The following is a 21976-nucleotide window of genomic DNA, read 5'->3' on the forward strand; positions in this document are numbered from 1 at the left end:
CTTTTAGTGGCTGCCTGTCCGTGGTGGAAGTCCGCGCTAAGTGCTCGCCCAAGATCGGCACCCGTTTCGCCAGGCACTTTGTAGTTTTTTTTTTGAGTCGCCTGGCCACACCGCACTGCCCAGTAAAAAAATAGTTTTTTTTTGTATCCAACCAACCAACTGTAAAAATAAGTTTAAACAAAGCATCTACTCATAAGTTTCATTTTTTTCCGTTAAGTGTCACCATTATTTATTTTTTAAGTGTGCATTCAATAAGAAAATGTCATCGCGAAGGTAAATCCAATAGGAAATACGACAATGCTCGCACACACACGCACGCAGTCGTACACACACACACACAACACACACGACACACACTGGCAAACACACACGCACGCACGCTCCGCTCCCAACTGGGCTATTTACATATGTATAAGTAGATACAAAAGCAAGGCAGAGCGAAAAAGAAAAAAGAAACAAAAAACAAAAACTGCTGAGATAAAAAGTGCACTAAAGTGTGGGGCGAAGGGGGGGCGCAAGGGTGGATGCAGCGGAGCCGTTGCCATTACCGTTGCACTGCTTCAGCCTGTTGCCCACCGCGTAAGCAGTGCGGTAACCAGTGACAATTGCACCAGCAAAAAGATGCACACACCCCACCGTGCACCACTGCACCTGCCACTGCTGCCCACTTGCTTGGAGGCACTGATGCCACTGGAGCCACTGCAGGCTGACCAGAAGCGACATGGCATAGTGGCAGAGTGGCAGCTGACAACACCCATATGTTGGCCCACCGGGTAACCAGCTCGCCGAGCAGCGACAGTTGACTAAAATTGGATTCCGTATTACCCTCTCCGCAGATGGTTCCACCCAACGATATCTGGCATCGAAGCTGAGAAACTGCTGCAGGAGCAGGGATTCGACGGCTCCTTCCTCGCCCGCCTCTCCTCCTCGAATCCGGGGGCCTTCACGCTCTCCGTGCGCCGCGGCAACGAGGTGACCCACATCAAAATCCAAAACAATGGCGACTTCTTTGATCTCTACGGTGGTAAGTGGATCCCTCCTCTCCCCGCACTCGGTCACTCAATTCACCCCTGTGAATTCCGCTCCTCTTGCAGGTGAAAAGTTCGCCACACTGCCGGAACTGGTACAATACTACATGGAGAATGGCGAGCTGAAGGAGAAGAACGGCCAGGCCATCGAACTCAAGCAGCCCCTGATCTGCGCCGAGCCCACCACGGAAAGGTGAGTCCCGAACCGGGTGGCCATTCGGAATATAGGATATGGGAACTGGCTTTCTTGAGCGATTGATAGATGATGCGGTACTTACCTCGACGTGTCCCGGGACCCTGCCTTATGCCCAAGTTGATTGTGCTCTCATGTCTCGATACATTGATGGAGATGGAGGAGAAGATCCTCTGCTCTTACGGCTGATTTCACTCCTCTGGAAAAACAGATAATGATGTAATCATTCAAGTGCTATTAAATGTTGTCCAAATTGGTTGCAAGCTGAATCCTTTTCGTAGTGCCTTCTGTGGGGCATACAATTGGAATGCCCTTCTGATGGCCGGACTAACCTATTTAGCACGCTCCGAAATGAACTGTACTGACGTCAACGGATGCAAGAGATCCACCCAAAATCGGGGCACCAGCAAAACGGCCAACCTGTTCTCATCGAATTCCATGACCTACATTAGTTCCACTCCGCTTTGCCCAAGGACAAATCGTATTTGTTTGCTTTCGGGCCGGATTATTATTCATGCACCATGTTTACAAACGATCTTGTATGGGCACTCGAGAGTCCAAACATCAGTTTCGAGCACTTTGCTTATCAGGCTTTCTCAAATGCTATCGGGTAATGGGTCCGGGACTGTGACTGCGACTGGGACTGGGAATTGAAATTGAAATTGAAATCGAAACCAAAAGTGGGCCAGGGCCATACTTGGCATCCCTTTCTCGCCCCTCACGCCTCTGTCCCAAGTCTTTTATGGCCGTTTCTCCGGCGAACAGCTGTTTATTTTTACTGCAAACAGGGCAGTTCTTTAATCCACATGCGTATCGTATGTGTCACATGGCTTGGAAATCAACTATGATCTGGTAGAGCTTGGATCCTGGGCAGCTTCGATAGTAAAAAGTGGAAAGCTAGTAGCGGAAACCCAAGTGATTGAAGCTCCACTAAATCCAACCCAATTTATTACTTAAGAAAGATAATACAGGTGAAATCGGGAAGAGGACTGCTCGTTAAATGAGCACTGGACTGAGAAGCAAGCACATAACTCAACCTTCTGGTAATAAACATGGTGTTAATAACCAGTATATCACCATTGAAAACGCGTTGGATCGTCGTGTCGCAGAGAATCTGGCGGCGGTACTTGAAGCTGGTCTTTCTTTTGGATTGTGTCCGATACGCAACTCAGTTTCGAGACGAGCTGGGATTTGTGGGTGAATAATTTCTAATTCCACTTAAATCGGGCACCCACACACCTGTTGCTCACGCAGACACCCACATCCTCACCCTCACCCACACCCACACCCAGATCCACATCCACATCCATGACCATACAAGCAGTGCATTCATTGTCTTTGTCGCCGTTGTTTCACTGGCGTTTTCAACCCACACGCGCGAAAAATTGTCGATATTTATTGTATTTCTCGCTTATTAATATTTCTGAGCCCGCCGTCTACCCAGGCCGTCATATTATCATATATTTTACGGCCCCCTTTTTCTGTCTTTCTTTCTTGTTTGTCGCCGTGTCTCCTTTCTTAGTACCGCTCTCGCTTCTGCTTCTGCTTCGTTGTTCGTTGTTTCGTTGTTTTGCCTCGTGCGCTGCATTTTCCGCATCCCAACAGGTCAGTCACCCCGACCGGCCACGCCCACCGACGCGCCTCTGAATGTGATGGGGCACGGGAGAGCAATAGAAGCCCTCTTGCATCGAAACAGCAGAAGTTCGCAAGTAAACCTCACGAAATTCGAGCAATCAAAACAACAACACATACATACATATATGAAGCAATAAACCTAAAACTATGCTACCCATTGAACTGGAAACATTTAGCGGACCCTATATCATCCAACGAGTCCAGTCCCCAGTCCAGCACCACTGAGATCGCCTTTGTTCATCGGCGACGTTTGCTCCAGACCTGGTTTCCCAGCAGCCGCTCCATCAGTCACTTATCCTTGGCTGAAGCTGGTGACGGTTTTAAATTGGTATTTTCGATTTGCGAGTCGCAAAAATCGTTTGATTGGCGGTGACGTCAAACGAGGGTTGCGATCGAATGGCAATCATAATTATATATTTAGGGGTTGATCATGAGGATATTTACACTGAGCTTGAGAACGTCAATCGGCCGAAAAGTGGGTTTATTATGGGGTGTGGAAAGTTACGCGGTCAGCTTTTTATAAATCAATTCGTCTGCCCTCCGTTGGGCTCGCAAGCCAAGCTAATTTGCATAGAATGGGGTATATTAGTTCCATCTATGGCTTGCTAGTTTGCAAAATCGGGCATATCTATTGGGCTATTCTATTCTATTGAGAAATGTGAGGGGAGAGATGCCATGTGCAATGCATTTGCCTTCGGAATGGCCAATACATTCTCCAACATTCCCCCACTTTCAGCAATATTCCCGCGACATTTCACCACCCGATTGCATTTTCATTTCCATTTCCAATCCCATTCCCAATCCCAATCCCAATCCCAATTACATTTCTCGACGTTGATCTTGACCTTTGATCGAGCCAGAACGGCGATTGGAGTGCAACCGAATTGCAAATCACTCGATGTTATGCGGCTAGGTTGTTTTTACACTGTTTGCTTACCTGCCCACTTAAGCGTTGCAATTAATTGTAAGATTATTGTAAATTGCTTTAGTTTCGCGCACTTTCTTCCACTGCTCAGTCGATCTGTCAAGGAGTAAAACAAATCTGACAATCGTCAATTAAGCCTTCGCATTGTTTGTGTTGGATAATACTTAATGTATACTGGATAGTGGGTAATAGGTAATGGGTAGTGGGTAATGGGTAATGGGTAGTGGGCAATGGGTAATGGCGTCCCACTTGAGCCCTGGGTCCAACCCCTTTGGGTTCGCCCTTGCCCATCCACACACTCGCACTCTCGAGTGCCTCAAATGCTAAATGCTTTCAATTTTCGCCATTAAGACAAGCCTACAAATGGTTTATAAATTATGCCGTGCACGTAGTTGTAGCTGTTGCTGTATCTGTACCCCAACCTCCACTGTATCCGGATCTGTCTCTGTATCTGTATCTAAGGCATCAGCCATAACAACAGCAGCAATAAATGTCTGTAAAGGGTACACTTGAAGAAATGTACTTGTACCGTGGCTTGGACTGTTCAATTTGTTCTAAATTGCATAGGTGAAATACCCATGCAGATTTTACTCATTAACATAAGCATTAGGGAGGAAAAGCGGATATTACAGCGTCGTTGGGATGGCGATGGGAGTCCCTTTAAAATGGAAGAACGTCTTTGAGCGGTGTTCGCACGGTGTTGTGCACACACGTTTTGAATTGGATTGTGCAAACATCCATATGCACCACGTATTTGGCTGCAGGGACTTGGCCGCCCCTCCAACACCCATCCCGTTGCCCTCGATCTGTGTGGAATTGCACCCACTGTATGTGGAACGGATAATCCACCGGGCACGCAGCATCATCGCCGGATACTGCGATCATGGGGTAGATTGATAGATGGAGCGCACAACTGTACCGCGTGAGATTTGCCCCGAGGTGCCAAGTAAAGCACACCAAACTAGACCCACGGCTTGTATAATATCTGTCTAATTCTCGTAGCTGATTGTACTTTAATTGGCGACATCAAATATTAATCGATCAACTGAGACGGCTGAACTGGGCACTGGGCTTCCGATTTGATGATTACTATTTTCAATCAGCAGTCAAACCTACTGGATTGCAATCCAGTGTAATTTATGGGTGAACTTCATTTTTGATTCTGACAAATAATTCGAAATAGGTTGTATAGACTGGTTTCCGAGCACTACATTCACATGACCAGCGCATCGCGCCTGACCCCATGATGTTTAGCTATAAATAAGTGCCAACTGCATTATCATGCGCCTGCAACTGCTAGTTTTGTGGTGTGCTTTCCCCTTGTAAATCCCACGAACTGAATTAAATTTTAAACGAACGCACGTATATGTGCGCCAATGATCGAGATGATCGCTCATTATATTTGGTATCCTAAACTGCCCAGCACTCGACAATTTAAAGCTCCCGGCACGAACCGCAAATGCGTCTGTCGCGCAATTAAATATTCAGGTAAATCCCTCGCCAAAACATCGCCAAAACAAAGAGCCACAAAGAAAACGAGGAAAGATTCGAGTCAGTAAATGGGGATCGGGGATTGGGGATTGGGGATTGAGTCGTCGGACGCCAAGAAAAGCGAAGTTGTGGCGGCCAGGCCAACGAACCGACCGAATACTCCATCCCAGTCCAAAGGAATGCTTTTCCGCCACTAAACAGCTCGTAAGTCGCCGGCTATTTGCGGAGCTGGAGATCTGATTTGCTTACAAAAAAGTGTTACATGGCAGCACTCACGTAGAGTTCCATCTAATAATATAAATTACGGCACTGATCGTAAATCTCGGGAGATATTTTCGGCTGGTGGAGCATGGGAAAAATGGAGCAGTATCATAAATCTCGGCAGCTGTGGGGAAGCCCATTTGGCTAAAACTAAAACTGGGCTCGTCTCTCTGGAAAACCCAACATGCTTAGCAAGAGCTAACGATTCTGGCAGATACGTACCTACAACCCTATCTTATCCTATCCTTGAATATTCTGAAATCACACACTATTTGGGTATTTGAGTTGCTGCCAAGAACACTCCATTGTCAAAAAAAAAAAAAAAAACAGTATGCTTCCTTGTTAGCAACTTGCATTTCAGCTGACTAATGCAGCCCACACCCACTACCGGTGACTTTATGATTTGTAAATTATTTGCAAATAATATAAGTAGTTCTCCTAATTGCCTCTTCCCGTCTATTTTTGATTTACCCCTTTTTGGGTGGGGTCGCAAAGTACTCATTTTAAAATTTACCATATACCCAGCTCACAAATGCCCAATATAATGGCCCATAAACTATACACTCTGGCATTCGCCGCAAAAAGTTCTGTTGGTTTTTGGCTGATTTAGTGCGAACACGTCTGTAGTTTGGTCCCCGCATCGACCCACAATCGACTTGCGATTGCCAATTGCCAATTGCCGACTGACTAACCCATTTCGAGGAGCTGTCGCCGGGCATTCGGTCCGGCACGCTTCACCTACGGATTGGGCTTCGACGTACCTGGCTTCCATCTCTGGCTGCCTGGGTTCCTGGGTGCCTGGCTGCCTGGCTGCCTGGCGGCCTGGGTGCCGAGACCAAATCCCAATTCGGAGTGGAGAACAATCAGTGGTCGGCACATAGCTGTGTGCCTGGCATACTAACCATCCCCCGCCTCCGACTGAGCAATAAATTATGTTTATTTCTTGCCCACTCCCCATCGCACCTACAAATGGTTTTGGCTGTGCCCAAATGCGGTCTGGGTCTCTAGCAACGTTTTCGGGATAGCCAAGGTCGCGGAGCTCAGGATTGGAGCACTGGGGGATATTGGGGGGCTGGCTGTCGATCTGGCACCGATCAAGTTTGTTTCTGTTCAGGGCAGGGCACTTACTATTCCGCCTGAACTTTTAATAATTCCATACGTAATGTAAACAAGTTGGGTATGCTATTGGTCAATGTCACTTCTAAATTGCGTTAGGTATGAGCAAATTTAATACACTTGGCTTGTCGCTGGATTTCAGCTCTTGCAATCATTTTTAGGAACTTTCAGTTTGGAATGGCCGACGTTGGCTTAGCTCTTGGCATTTGCCATTGAAATGACTAATACTCTTAACGGACACTCAACTGCGCCCAGAAGCCCCTGTGGTTTCCACGGATCTGGTCCACCTGGCTTGGAACATCCTGTTTGCATTGATGCATGCATAGCAACATGGGGTTTCCCCGACTGGTTTGAGCTGAGCATTTTCAACTTTGATCGAACACTTTGGAGACATTTTCCATTCAGTGGATTTTGAATGTGGCTTGGGTATCGAGTTCTAGTTGGTTTCCAGCGAAAAAACAATGACGAAATGTAGGAAAAAAAAAACAGTTCGTCATCATTGGAAGGCATGGATACGAGGCTGGAAGTTAAGTGTCGCTAGATCGCAGTTCGCAGGCTGTCGCACGTCGGCCGATTCTGTTTTGCTGGCCGAAAAAAGATATTCTGCGCACGTTCGCACCTCTGACGTCTGCGCCTGCGCTGTAAGAGAGCTTTGGCACAGCTCGCTTCTGGCTTCCACCTACCCACCTGCCGAACTACCCAGCAACCCACCAGCCCACCTGCCCCCCAGCCATCCAGCTCCTTGCCTAGATGGCCGCCACAGTAGTTGCTGTGCGGCTTCAGTTTTATTTCCGGTGGCAGGCAGCGGACGGCGCTAAAAGTGCTTTTTGTATTTGCTTTCTTACAAGCCAACAACACACTCGTATCACGAAATGACCATTTTCGGATTGGAATTAATCTTATGTGTTTGCTTTTCGAAATGTGTATGATTCGGATTCTGATTGCGATGAAATCCGTGATTCATCCAGGAGTACAGTCATTACTAAATCAGCATAGAGTCGAGCCGCTATACCTATAGGTGTTAGCCTGGCGCACTAGCACTTAATTGAAAAGTAAAAGTGTCGTTATATACAATGTTAGTTGGAAAGTAAAGCTGACGTGCGAAGTGCTTTCGCTTTCTGAGTAAACTGAAAGTGGCGTCCACAGGATGGGCACAATTAAGTGGCGCCCGCTGAGGGGCCAAGCAGTTCGGAGTGAAGCAACAGGAGCCAACGGAAAGCAGTGCGCACACCCACTGCCAATCAATTGCAAAGTTACGTCTTTCGCTCCGTTTTGTTTATTTTTTTTTTTTGGTTTTAATTTTTGTTTGTGACTGCTGGCTCGCTGACAGTAAATAAAGTCCATAAATAAAAACCCCCACCCACCAGATCGGTAGGAAGGGCTAACCAGAGCGCCGGCTGGATTTAAAAACAAAAAGCGCCGTCCGCAGCCAGTCAAGATTCAGATTCATTCATACCCCAGCGCTTAGAACACCACCAGGCCACAGCTCCCGTCCGAGAAATATAGCCACTGAGAGAGAGCGGAAGAATCGTATCGCACAGAGAGGAGCTGCGCTGAGACATCGTCAAGAATCCGATTTCGATTCCGATTCCGATTTGGAATCCGAGGCAAAAAGCTTCAGACTCGGCAGCAGGCGCTTCATTCTCGAGTTGTGATCCAACGGGTTAGCAGCTCAGCTCAGCTCAGCTCGCAAGCAGTCGCCGTTCGTCGTCGAGCGGCAAGCAGTTCGTTCTGTTCCGTTCCATTTCTACTGGCGCCCAACAAGTTCCATCGAGTGCAAAGCGCGAAAATTATGCCTTCAGCCACATTTGTCCTGGAGCATTTGATGGCGGCACAATCGCGACTCGACGAGCAGGCCGCATCCCCAGCAGAGGTCAAACCCACCAGCCAAAGCACCACCAGCACCACCACCACCAGCAGCACCACCGTGGCCAAGGCCACCAAAGTCAAGTCATACGAGAAGAAGCTGTTGCTGGCTCTCAAGAAGATTGTGCAATAAACGAATAATAATAAACGAAGCGGGGTAAACAGCACTCTATTTGACAAACTGTAGACATTTCCCCCTAATCGAGCTGACTAAGATCAATAAAAAGCAAACAGAGAAACACAACAAACAGCGGCAACAAAACAAGAATTCTAGTTTTTGTGCTTTCAGTGTGTTTACGTGTGAGTGCGTGTGTGTGCGTGTGGACAAGTTGTTACATAAAACAAAAACAAAATACAGAAAATAATAAAAACAACAAAATTGGAGAAAAAAACACCCCAGCCGAGACGCATTTTTCCGCAGTGGAATACTACTATTAAAGCTTCTTTTTGTTTTGGTGTGTGCGGGAAAACGAGTGTGAAGAAAATGCTGTTCAACAAATGCCTGGAAAAGTTGTCCAGCTCGCTGGGCAATGTGGTCAATCACAAGCTGCAAGAGAAACACGTCTACAACAACAACAATATCAACAACAACAACAATAACAACAACAATACGCTAAACAACAACGCCTACAACAAGCAGCGCAACTTTGAGTACGAAAGAGCCATACAGGCGCACTACGGCAGCAAGGGAAGACGCTCGGAGGAGCGCGAAAGGAGCGGCAAGTTGAAGGCCAGCAAGGGTCGGAAAGCCAAGGTCACACCACCGGAGACCCCGGAGGCCCAGGAGCCGGCCTGCAAGAACTGCATGACCCACGACGAGCTGGCCCAGATCATAAGGGGCGTGGCCAAGGGCGCAGCTGGCCAAAGCGATCGCGATAATCGGGATAATCGGCTGCAGCGCAGACGTCGTCCACTCTCCGCCCAACCCTCCGCCGCCGCCTCCACCTCCACGTCTACGGAATCGCTGCACCGGCTCACACCCAGCCCCCAGGCCTCCTATGCCTCCTACCCGGCCACGCCCACCTCCTGGACAGCCACCCCGCCCCAGTTCCCAGCCGCCTTCGGCGGAGCCAGCTGCTCGAACAGCACGCTGTCCCTCTTGGCCAACATGCGCGTCCAGCTCCATGGTTACACGTAAGTTCAGCTCGCTCCAAAACGACAACAGTCCATCCAAGTGTGTGTTAGAAAAAGAGCGGCGATTTGGGGCTGCTGATTTGGGGCGCGTGCGAAATTAGCCACTAATTGTTATCACAGTGCGGATGATGAAGTTGTCAGGCTGCGAACTAAGCGATACCCCGTAGCAGGTATGCCTTGTTGTTGAACGCTTTCGAGATTTAATGGTGTTTTAAAATGCCATCAGTCACATGCGGCAAAGTAGCAAACGATTCGGGGAAGTCTGGAGCCAATCTGCTGCCCATCAACATTAGCCCTAATAAGGCGGGCAATCACTGCCAGTTGATGCCGCAACAAAGCAAAAACATCAACTGTCATGTGTTCAGAATTGCCACGCAAAATGAGTAAATATTTACGCAAAGCATTCGACTCGAAAACAAGCAATCGTAAATTGACGTTCTAATATGAATGAATTTCCGAGTGCCGATTGCGGATTGCGGATTGTCGAGTGAAGGGAGTGGGGAATGGGGAAAGGGGAATGGCAGGGGCCCAGCTCGAATATGGTCACATATCAACCCCCTCACACAATTGGCCCGTTGTCAAGTCGGGTTCCCATATTGGTTCTTTCACTTAGAGCTGAAGATTGAGCTATTGGTTAGGACACTGGCAATGGAAATAGAAATGGCTAATGGATCCCCTAGCGAAATTACGCACTTGTAGAACCGGGAGAGTTCGTCGAATTGCCCACTGCAGACATCGTATCTTGGAACACTGCCAGATCCAAATTATCTCTTCACTCGCGCCCGGAATGTTTACCCATGTCCCGCTGCTACGCTGTCCGTCCTCCACATTCCCCAAAGATTCCATCCCACTCCGTGTCCGATCTTGGTGTTTATCTGCTATCTGCCCGGCTGTGCCATGTGCCATGTGCCGTCCGATTGTTTGTGTGGGCTGGCCCCATCTTGGCGATCTCGATTCGCACAGTACCTCCAGAATGTTTACGAACACTCGAATATGTATCTGCTGGACTATTATGTCCCATAAATTTAGTTGAGCTCGGATTGGTACTGTAGTCGGTTTCGGTTGGCTATTGTTGTTGATGTTTATCGCAACTGATTCATTATCGTTAACTTGATCTTTGGCTTAATGCTAATCTATGCTTAGCTCCTTAAGGTATTCAGCGTGAGGGCGATCTTTTTGTCATTATCCTAAAACGCACACGTAATGTCCATGCCAAATGATCAGAAAATGATGTACCAATAGCTCTGACAGCCCAATCGGCACGATTTCCTGATTTCACTTGTCACTTCACTAGGTCACCAATGGGGCAGGGCTAGGGGCCCTTGCCTCCTAGCACTATTAATCTTCCAATGGTTCCAAGCCATAAGGCTGATAAACGATTTATGAAATTACTTTTTCCCGTAATGGATTTCGAGCGCTGCCTTCTGTTTTGCATATTTCCGTTTTTTGTTCCGTTGCACAACCGTGAGCTGTTGCTGCTGATCAAATAAAAGCGTTTAATTTGTGCAAATTCATACCGTCAGCCGACTACAAGATGCTCTCATTGGGAAGGCCCAACTGAAGGGGGAAAACTCCGTGGAATTTTTACGATTCCATCCCACCCTCACCCTCCGTGAGACCATCTCCAACTTGAATTTTCCCCAGTCCAGTTATCAAACTTGACAGAACTTTTGACAGTTTGAACTGTTCATGAATATGATGTTGTTTTGAATAGACTGTACTACCCCATACACTGCTTGCGAGTGGGTGGTTAGGGTATGGGCAAGCAGCTCATTCAATAAGTATCTTTCCGAGTTTTAAGTTAATTTAATGAAGGCCTCGTTCCCCTGCTTCCGCTCTCCCCTCGTAACCCCAATACCAGTCGTTTCGCTGCCGCCTTTCCAGGTGCGTTGCCACACAAAAAGCAAAATAAACCTGTGACAAACGAAACGACTAAAACACTCAGGGATTCGTGTACATGTACATGTATTCGAATATTGCGTACAAATAAACTGCACTTATTCGTGTGTGCATGTAAATCTGTTTGTTGACCTTAGCGGCGCTTTCATGAATGGCGCGCAGCTTCCTCCGCATGTAAATACGCCACATTCGTATTCGCCGCTGTAAGTGTAACTGTAAATGATGCAAAAAGGTGTGAAATTTTCACTGACGTACTCGGGTGGTGGCAATACCACTGCTTGTATTTTTAACCCCCAGTCCGCCCGATTTAAATCGCTGAGTGAGAGCGCAGCAGAAGTAATTTGTGTAGCGTTGTGTTATCGTCACAGTGCTAAATTTAAAGATAAACACCGAAATATGGGTATGGATGGAGACGGGGACACAGTTTGGCAGTTTTGCAGTGCGGCAGTTCGGCAGAATGACACAAAGGATATCAGAGATATGTTCGATGTGGGCTGCGATAATTGCTAAGTTCAACTCGATTGCACGGGGTCAGACGACAGAGGGCGATGCGTCCCCGAATCCAAAAACAACATTGCTCGACGATCGTAAACAAACGAGCGGCCAAACAATACGCAAATGTGCTAATAGATGTGGTCCGAAAACTGTGAATTGTCTTATGCAAATAACTCGAGAACCTTTCCATACGCAAATTCGTATATTCATATGTATGTACATATATATTGAATCATCCGAAAGAATGCGCAGTTCGTAAATGAAAATATCGGAAAACGGAAGCCCTTAGTTCTAGAAATTCTTAGGTTATGAAGGTTTCGGTTTGGTGCAAGCAGTATACAGTATTGGTTCCTACGCGCAAGCAAGCAGTGCACATAACCGTAGACCTGCATGTAATAAACTTATACTTCCGTTTTTCTAAAAATAAACCCATTAAACTCATTCTTATCACTCCCAACCGATCGGCTTCGCGTTTAACCACCTTGAATCTGTAACAAGCTGGCAAGCAGAGCGAGCGAGCGAGATGGCCAGTGCGGCGAGAGGGAGACGGGTAGACAGCATGAAATGCCCGCCACTCTGTGGCTCTAATGTAATGTTAATTGTTTCTACATGGACTTCTATTAATAGCCAGGCGGAAGATGAATTGATTTGGCTGACTAAAGCAAATCAATATGCACAGAAAGCAGTTTTATTGAAAATCGCCAATACGAAAACTGTATGTGCTTTCAAATGTGATCACTCGCAACATGGCTAAATGGTGTTTACTTTGCTTCACCGATGAGTCTATCTACAAGACGTGATTTCTTCCAACGGAGGAGACAATTACCATTTGATATTTGAATTACATATGTATTGTTTTCTGTGTAGGGGCTCCTAGCACCTGTCGCATACATTATACATGAGTTTTGAGTCTCTTTAGTCGTTTCAGCGTTTTAGTCGTCGTCCCCACAACCCGATACTCCACCAATATTCTCGCCACATCGATGACATATTTTATGATATCTATGACCCCAGGCACTAAACTGAAACCGGCTTAAGGACAACTCAATGTTGTCAATTGTTTCTAGATTTTTGCTCGAATTCCGTATTTTTTGTGTGTTTTGTTTGCTCAACGGCTCAACGGCGACAAACTCGAAAGCGGGCTAGGAGATGCCCAGCACAACAGCAGCACGCGGTCTATAATGGCATTCCGAGCCAGTTGTTTAGGCCAGTGTTATTTATGCAAAGTATTAGGAGGGAGGCAACGCGGATCCAATGAACCCAGTGTGTGTAGGCCAACGGTGGAAGGTGTGTGGACATCGGAGTGATAGAACGAGATGATTTAGTTTGGTTCATCGGAGACACTCAGAGAAGCTCTGCCAATCCGCGCTCCATTTGCGTTTAAGAGTTTAAGCTGAATTTAGCCGCCTTTTTCTGTGTCACATGGCAAAAATGCGCTTCCAACTGCAATTGCCCTGGCGATGACAATCTCAAGTCTGTCAAGCCAACTAAGCTGAGCAGGCCAGACGGGTAGACTTATAAGTCCCGGCCCCAAGTGGCTGGCTTCGACTCAACTTGCGCTTTTCCACACGGCGTATGCGTGTTTTCGCCACTATTGCCGTTGCCGTTGTCGTTGCCGTTGTTATTGCAGTTGTCGCCTTGCATTTGACTGTTTTCTTCGAACTTTTGCTGCTGTGTGCTTTAGCACATATAGCTACAGTGAGCCCTCGAGAGCGCAGAACTATGTTTGCATGCTTACACTTTTAATTCCAAAGACCTGGGAATGACTGCCTTTGGCTTTACTCATCGAGTAACCAGTGAGTGAAAAGGCTGTGGCCGTCGACACAGAGTTCCGCCCACCGAGTCCCGACTGTACCCATATTCGATTTGTACTGCGCTGCCTGCCCGCTTGCAACTTGTGTTTGTTGCTGCTTTTTGCTGGTATTGCGGTTGCTCTTGTTGTTGTCGGTGGCTCTAGTATTTTGCGCTTTTGTGCGCTTCTCGTATAGTTTGTAATTGCATTTTGAGCGCTCACGTAGTCAGCAGTCGAGCACTCAGTCAGTCAGTCAGTCAATCGCTCAGTTCGTTCAGTGGATGAGCCATCGATCGGTACAGATGGCCACAATTACATATACATATCTACGAATAACAGCGGAACTAATGTAATCATGTCCTAACCACCTTCTTCTTTCTCTCCGCAGATGGTTTCATGGCAATCTTTCCGGAAAGGAAGCGGAAAAATTGATCCTGGAGCGGGGCAAGAATGGTTCGTTTCTCGTCCGTGAATCTCAGAGCAAGCCAGGCGACTTCGTCCTTTCCGTGCGCACGGACGACAAAGTAACGCATGTCATGATTCGATGGCAGGTATGTCGAATACGTAACCCCAACCAACCAGATTTAGTAGTCTCCCCTCGCAGGGTGCAAAATGCAAATGCAAATCGATGGCAGTGCAGCAACAAAGTCGCACTGCCCATAAAGTTCCTCATAGCGCGACCTTGGCTCTACAGTCGAGTTGTATGTGCACATAAACTCTACAGTTAAGCCTCCTTACGATGGCTCCTCGCGCGAGGTGTAAAGAGTACTATAAAATATTCAATCCTTCCATCTTGAACACATTTTGCCATTCGCAAGTACCACAAAAATCCCCTATTATTATCAACATTATCGAGGGCCTACTGTATAAATTCCGAGATATGCCTGCATTGCCTCGGCGCGGGCAAACTGCTTGCGGCAGGAGCTTCAACCAGGTCAAGCAGTGCAGTTCCAGTTTCAGCGTAATTCCCCCAAAACAATTTTTCCACCATTACTATAACTTTTGCCGTGAGCGCGGTTTTTGCTGTTTTTGCGGTTTGCGGCTGCAATTATGCCATTTACATGTCTAGCTGGCCTTTTACCCATTTGACATTGAAGTCACGTTTTCGATTTATTAGCTAATCTCTCGACGCTCCATCGAACTTGGAGATCGAGACCCTCCACCACGTGTCCCCCTATTATTAAAATGCCACGATTACACTACAGTACTTTCCCGATTGCAGGACAAGAAGTACGACGTCGGCGGCGGGGAATCCTTTGGCACCTTGTCGGAACTGATCGATCACTACAAACGTAATCCCATGGTGGAGACGTGCGGAACCGTGGTGCATCTGCGGCAGCCATTCAACGCCACGCGAATCACGGCGGCCGGAATCAATGCCCGGGTGGAACAGCTGGTCAAGGTGAGTTCCCTGTCAGATAGCAGTGATTCTGGGGCGAACTAACCCCGTCGTGGCATTCGATTCCAGGGAGGTTTCTGGGAGGAGTTCGAATCGCTGCAACAGGACAGTCGGGACACATTCTCGCGCAACGAGGGCTACAAACAGGAGAACCGCCTCAAGAACCGCTACCGCAACATATTGCCATGTGAGTATAGAAAACCACTTAGATCCGATAGAAGGCCCCAACATCCGATAACTCCAACTCCAGATAACATCCTAAGCTCAATGCTCTTCACAACACTATATGTCTATTCAAGCGATTCATTGAATTTGCAATCCACGATAGCATTGGATAGACCCTTCGTAAATTTCAAATTTTCCCAAAAGTCACTTTCCCGAATTGCCGTCTTAAAATATTCACTTTTTTCACCAAAACACTAAAAATATTTGCCTAAATATGGAATGTCATACCTCGTTGAGATCGTAATTTAATTGCCAATCAAACCAAATTAAGAAATGGGGATTCAATTTTTTTCCAAATTTTTGCAAATTTTGATGATGCGAATATTTGCCAAAAGTAGTTTTTTCGATTTTCCGACATAAAATAATCCGTTTTTTGGCCACAACTTTAAAAATATTTGTCTGAATATGGAATGCCATACCTCGTTGAGTTCGTATTCAAATTCCCAATCGAACTGTGTTAAAAAATGGGGATTCAATTTTTTTCCGATTTTTTGCAAATTTTGATGATGCGAATATTTGCCAAAAGTCGTTTTTTCGATTTTCCGACATAAAATAATCCGTTTTTTGGCCACAACTTTAAAAATATTTGTCTGAATATGGAATGCCATACCTCGTTGAGTTCGTATTTAAATTTCCAATCAAACTGTGTTAAAAAATGGAGTTGCATTTTTTTTTCCGATTTTTTGCAAATTTTGATGATGCGAATATTTGCCAAAAGTCGTTTTTTCGATTTTCCGACATAAAATAATCCGTTTTTTGGCCACAACTTTAAAAATATTTGTCTGAATATGGAATGTCATACCTCGTTGAGTTCGTATTCAAATTCCCAATTGAACTGTGTTAAAAAATGGGGATTCAATTTTTTTCCGATTTTTTGCAAATTTTGATGATGCGAATATTTGCCAAAAGTCGTTTTTTCGATTTTCCGACATAAAATAATCCGTTTTTTTGCCACAACTTTAAAAATATTTGTCTGAATATGGAATGTCATACCTCGTTGAGTTCGTATTCAAATTCCCAATCGAACTGTGTTAAAAAATGGGGATTCAATTTTTTTCCGATTTTTTTCAAATTTTGATGCGAATTTTTGCCAAAAGTCGTTCTTCCGATTTTCCGACATAAAATAATCCGTTTTTTTCCCACAACTTTAAAAATAATTGTCTGAATATGGAATGTTATACCTCGTTGAACTTGTATTCAAATTCCCAATCGAACTGTATCCAAAAAAAGGAATTCAATCTTTTCGCCATTTTTTGCAAATTTTTATGATGACAAAAAAAGCAAAAACTGACCCCAAAATGAATTTTCCTAAATTCACCAAAAAGTGATAGGGTTTATTAGAATGGGTAATTAGCTGCTCAAAACAGTTATTCTTTCATCTATATGACAATTTTAAGCCAAGTTATGACAAAAATTGACTTTGCCAAAGGTCTTTTTCGGAATTTCCGTCATAAAATAATAGTTGCTTGTCTAAACCAGTAAAAGTAGTGGTCTAGATATGGAATGCCATACCAAATTTATAACCTATTTCCCTGTCCACTTTCCAGACGACCACACGCGCGTCAAGCTGCTGGACGTGGAGCACAGCGTGGCCGGAGCCGAGTACATCAATGCCAACTACATACGGCTGCCCACCGACGGCGACCTGTACAACATGAGCAGCTCGTCGGAGAGCCTGAACAGCTCGGTGCCCTCGTGCCCCGCCTGCACGGCGGCCCAGACGCAACGGAACTGCTCCAACTGCCAGCTGCAGAACAAGACGTGCGTGCAGTGCGCCGTGAAAAGCGCCATTCTGCCGTACAGCAACTGTGCCACCTGCAGCCGCAAGTCAGACTCCCTGAGCAAGCACAAGCGCAGCGAATCGTCGGCCTCTTCTTCGCCCTCCTCCGGGTCTGGCTCTGGCTCCGGACCAGGATCGTCTGGTACCAGCGGAGTGAGCAGCGTTAACGGACCCGGCACACCCACCAATCTCACGAGCGGCACAGCCGGTTGTCTGGCCGGCCTGCTAAAGAGACACTCGAACGACTCGTCCGGCGCTATCTCTTTATCGATGGCCGAGCGGGAACGCGAGAGGGAGCGCGAGATGTTTAAGACCTACATCGCCACCCAGGGCTGCCTGCTCACCCAGCAAGTGAACACGGTGACGGACTTCTGGAACATGGTCTGGCAGGAGAACACGCGCGTGATCGTTATGACCACCAAGGAGTACGAGCGCGGCAAGGAAAAGTGCGCCCGCTACTGGCCGGACGAGGGTAGATCGGAGCAGTTCGGCCATGCGCGGATACAGTGCGTCTCGGAGAACTCGACCAGTGATTACACGCTGCGCGAGTTTCTCGTCTCGTGGCGGGATCAGCCAGCGCGCCGGATATTTCACTACCATTTCCAGGTGTGGCCGGATCACGGAGTGCCCGCCGATCCGGGCTGTGTGCTCAACTTCCTGCAGGATGTCAACACGCGTCAGAGTCACCTGGCTCAGGCGGGCGAGAAGCCGGTAAGTTTGACTTGGATCACACTTGGGTCATCATTGGCTTTAACCAAATACTTCTCTCTATTACTCGTCTGTAGGGTCCGATCTGTGTGCACTGCTCGGCGGGCATCGGACGCACTGGCACCTTCATTGTGATCGACATGATTCTCGACCAGATCGTGCGCAATGGTAAGTTTGAATGTTTGGGTGTGGTCAAAAAACGAGAACTGGAATAACAAATCCAGCCACAAAGAACTTGACCCTCATTAAAGCTCCGTTCCGTGTGTGTTTCTTCACAGGATTGGATACCGAAATCGACATACAGCGCACCATTCAGATGGTCCGATCACAGCGTTCCGGTCTCGTGCAAACGGAGGCGCAATACAAGTTCGTCTACTATGCGGTGCAGCACTATATCCAGACCCTGATCGCCCGGAAGCGCGCCGAGGAGCAGAGCCTGCAGGTTGGCCGCGAGTACACCAATATAAAGTGAGTAGATTCCGAGGGACTCCGTAAGAGTGTCCGTCTAATGGCTATCTTATCGCACCATCCAGGTACACGGGCGAAATTGGCAACGATTCACAAAGATCTCCATTACCACCAGCAATTTCTAGCATAAGTTTAGTTCCGAGTAAAACCCCACTGACACCGCCATTGGCGGAATTGGGCACTGGGATGGGCCTAGGCATGGGCGTGGGCATGGGCGTCGGCAACAAGCACGCATCGAAGCAGCAGCCGCCGTTGCCGGTGGTCAACTGCAACAATAATAACAACGGCATCGGCATCGGCAATAGCAGCAGCAGCAGCAGCAGCTGCAGCAACGGCAGCGGCAGCGGGAGCAACAACACCAGCGGCAGCAACGGCAGCGGCAGCAACGGCAACATCAACGCCCTGCTGGGCGGCATCGGCTTGGGGCTGGGCGGCAATATGCGCAAGTCGAACTTTTACAGCGACTCGCTGAAGCAGAAACAACAGCAACAGCAGCGCGAGGAGCAGGCGACTGCTCCGGCGGGAGCAGGTAAGATGCAGCAGCCGGCGCCGCCGCTGCGACCGCGTCCAGGCATACTCAAGTTGCTCACCAGTCCCGTCATCTTTCAGCAAAATTCAAAAACATTCCCAAAGACATGATCGGTTTTCGACCGCCGAGCCATGCGCCTGCGTTGCCGCCGCCACCGACACCGCCGCGCAAAACATGACAAATGAATTTCTAAGTCGCGACGCCCCCTTGACACGCCCCCCGACACCCACCTCCCCCCCATACGCACACAGACCACAAGCGGATTTCATTTATAATGTCACCCAGCCGCCCCAAACCCAAAACCCAAACCCTCGACTATGTTTTACTGTTGTACCACGTTCTACGTTTTTTTTTTTTTTTTAATAATTGTAATCTATATACTTTTTGTAATTGTGTGTAATGCTTAGTTGTATGTTATTGTCTCGCTTTATGTTGTAAGTGTTCCCTGCACACGCAAAGCAGTAACCCCACCACCCCGAACCCCCAAAACCCAGGCATATTTATGTAGTAGTATTTTAAGAACCCCCGAACCGGAAGTTGAGGATACAATCTGGGCGGAACTGCAGCAGATCCGCCAAAAAAGAAACACACATGTTTGAGAAGAATCGCAGCAACAAAATGATAAATCCCGTTCCCTGTTCCACACCGCTTGAATTTGGCGGAGTCGACATTGATAGTATTTCACTTTTTTGAAAATATTCGCTTTAGATGAGAAAATTGACTTGTGACAAATATTTTTATGTATTGCGCTGGTTACAAACCACAAAGGTAGCTTAACTTTAAATTTTACTAATTGAATCTGATGATATTTCTCATGTTTGAAAATAGTTGTAGTTCCCCCTTTGGGAATCATTGATAAAATCCATTTATGAAGCGATGTCTAGTTCTGGCACATTCAATTTGAATCGGTTAATTTCCAATCTAGTTTGGCGAAAGTTGATCAAGTTTCAGAAAAGTGAAGTTCACTTCCTCCAAATTCAACTGGAAACGGAAACGGGTAACCGGTTGGAGTGCAAATCAAGTTTTTAGTGTAGTAAGTGTTGACAAAATCGAAAGAGAAGAAGTTAGATGAGTAACTGAGGCAGTAAGCACGTAACGATAATGATACAAAAAGCGTTGATTGTGATTCGAGTGACAGCGAGAACAGAAACTGAAACAGTAACAGTAATAGAAACAGATGAGAACAGATGCAACCGAGATCAGAACAGAACCGAACAGAACAGCGGAGACGCCAACCGAACAGAACAGAAATAAAATGAACAGATGAGAAGAGAACAGATTAGAGGTAAAAGAAAAAGCTAAGAAGCGCTTAAGCGTGTCGTCCCTAGAATAAGAAAACTAAGATTACAGCTCGACAGATCCAGATTCAGATCCAGATCTAGATCTATGTATATCTCTAGCAGCCAATTTCTGATTTTCCCCTTCCCCGTTAATTTCCCCATTAATTAAGTGATTGTGTGTGTATATTCTTAATTGTATATTGATGATTATTTATAGCGATTGCCCATTGTGTTACATTTCAAATGATCGAAAGAATTGTATTTAGAAATTTTGTACTTTAGAAATTATGCATTAATTGTGTGTCTGTGTCTCTCTACCCAGTCTCCCCATCTCTGTCTCTCTCTCTCTCACACTCTCTCTCTCACTCTCTCTCACACCCTCTGTCTATGCACGAGTGTTTTCTTGACTAAGTTTATTATTTCAACGCTGAAGCGGAATCAAACTATATATGCAATATTTAAGCACAGTACCTTGGGCGCTGCAAAGAAATTAAAAAATTTCAAAATAAATACCAACAGCTAAATCATAAATACAAAATATACAGGAAGGAAGAACTCTATATCAGCAGCAGCGAAATATAAATCGATTAGATTACTGTGCAAATTTAAGTAATATATATATTTAAAACATACCCTTATTTTATCTTATTTAACTTTATGCTTTTATAAGTGCTTTAAATTGTTATTCATCTTGATCTTGCAAAAAAAAGAAAAGAAAAAACCACAAAACTGAAAAACGAATACAAAACTAAAAAAACAACACAAATTATATTTGTATTTATACAGAAAAATAAAACATTTTATATGCGATACACAAAAGCACATTATTTTTTATTTTTCCTGCATGTTTGTTGAACGCTTTTCCTTTTTGGTTCTCAACTTGAGTTATGTTGCCACACATCCTCAACGAACTGAAAGAAAACCGAACACTTTGGAACATAGCCTTATATAAAAGCGCCTCGACGACCAAGACGAAAACTTGACTCACACCACGGAGAAGAGGGAGCCACCCAGTTCCCAGTCTCCCAGTTAGAACAATAAGTAATCATGTGTTCACACATAAACCCAACACCACCCCACCACCCACTCGAATCGAAACTGACCCCTGACCTTCCACCCACCATCTGAGCACTAGCGGGTGATCCCGATCGGACGACAAAAGTGTGTGTGTAAGTGCGTGATCTAGTACTTTATATAGTTAGCCTATAATACGATTATTCAAATGGAATACATATGTCGAAGCCTGGCTTCGACTGGGCGGCGACCTAGTGGCCCCCAAAAACGAAGGTGAATCCGAAAATGAATCCCACTGGGGATACGATATGTTTTGATCTTGGGAGCGCGGGGCGAACAAAGTCCCGCACTTCTTGTGTTGAATTTTTATAGCATATAGACAGACAGTGGATATCGGATATGGAGATTGGAGATTTGAGATTGGAAATTGGAGAACGCAGACCAATGGAGCAGCCGGCGGAGGGAGAGATGAATGCCAAAGCACAAAAGCCAACAGCAACAACCAAACACCAATAGGCCTCATCGCAGTCATTTGACCACAAATCTCATACACATCGATGTTATAATCAATAAGAACGAACCAAAATCAAAATAACGACATGAATATTGAGGAGGGATCGATGAAGACGACCCAAACACCAAAAAAAAATTAACAAGAGCAAGGAAACGCTTTAAACTTAAATAATTCTAAAATTGTATCTAGGCAATATCGAAATGTAAACCATACACCAACTATCC

At 46.2% G+C, this 21976-nt stretch overlaps 1 protein-coding gene across 6 annotated transcripts; it reads left to right on the plus strand.

Annotated features, from left to right (window-relative positions):
* The first annotated feature begins 21 nt into the window (after positions 1-21).
* LOC6555622 (tyrosine-protein phosphatase corkscrew) lies at positions 22-20856 on the plus strand. Of its 6 annotated transcripts, none has more exons than XM_026981610.1 (11): positions 23-773; positions 837-1024; positions 1095-1221; positions 14224-14386; positions 15058-15237; positions 15304-15421; positions 17007-17950; positions 18025-18115; positions 18226-18415; positions 18481-18944; positions 19025-20856. In XM_026981610.1, the coding sequence occupies exons 1-11, from the start codon at positions 298-300 to the stop codon at positions 19120-19122; spliced, it is 3039 nt and encodes a 1012-aa protein (XP_026837411.1). In that variant the 5' UTR covers positions 23-297; the 3' UTR covers positions 19123-20856. The 6 variants fall into 6 exon arrangements, with proteins under 6 accessions (XP_026837410.1, XP_026837411.1, XP_015008814.1 ...); XM_015153329.2 differs by having other exon boundaries at positions 27-273; XM_026981609.1 differs by having other exon boundaries at positions 22-773; positions 18481-19126.
* The last annotated feature ends 1120 nt before the right edge of the window (positions 20857-21976 follow it).

Source organism: Drosophila erecta, unplaced genomic scaffold, assembly GCF_003286155.1.
Source record: "Drosophila erecta strain 14021-0224.00,06,07 unplaced genomic scaffold, DereRS2 tig00000126-arrow-pilon, whole genome shotgun sequence".
In the NCBI taxonomy this organism is placed as follows: Eukaryota; Metazoa; Arthropoda; class Insecta; order Diptera; family Drosophilidae; genus Drosophila; species Drosophila erecta.

What these genes read in the sequence shown, in the direction of transcription:
- LOC6555622 (XM_026981609.1), top strand. Translation starts at nt 298, where the DNA reads ATGCTCGCACACACACGCACGCAGTCGTACACACACACACACAACACA. An exon ending in CTACCGCAACATATTGCCAT is followed by an intron (nt 15,422 to 17,006) that starts GTGAGTATAGAA and finishes TCCACTTTCCAG; the next exon opens with ACGACCACACGCGCGTCAAG. An exon ending in CGCGAGTACACCAATATAAA is followed by an intron (nt 18,416 to 18,480) that starts GTGAGTAGATTC and finishes CGCACCATCCAG; the next exon opens with GTACACGGGCGAAATTGGCA.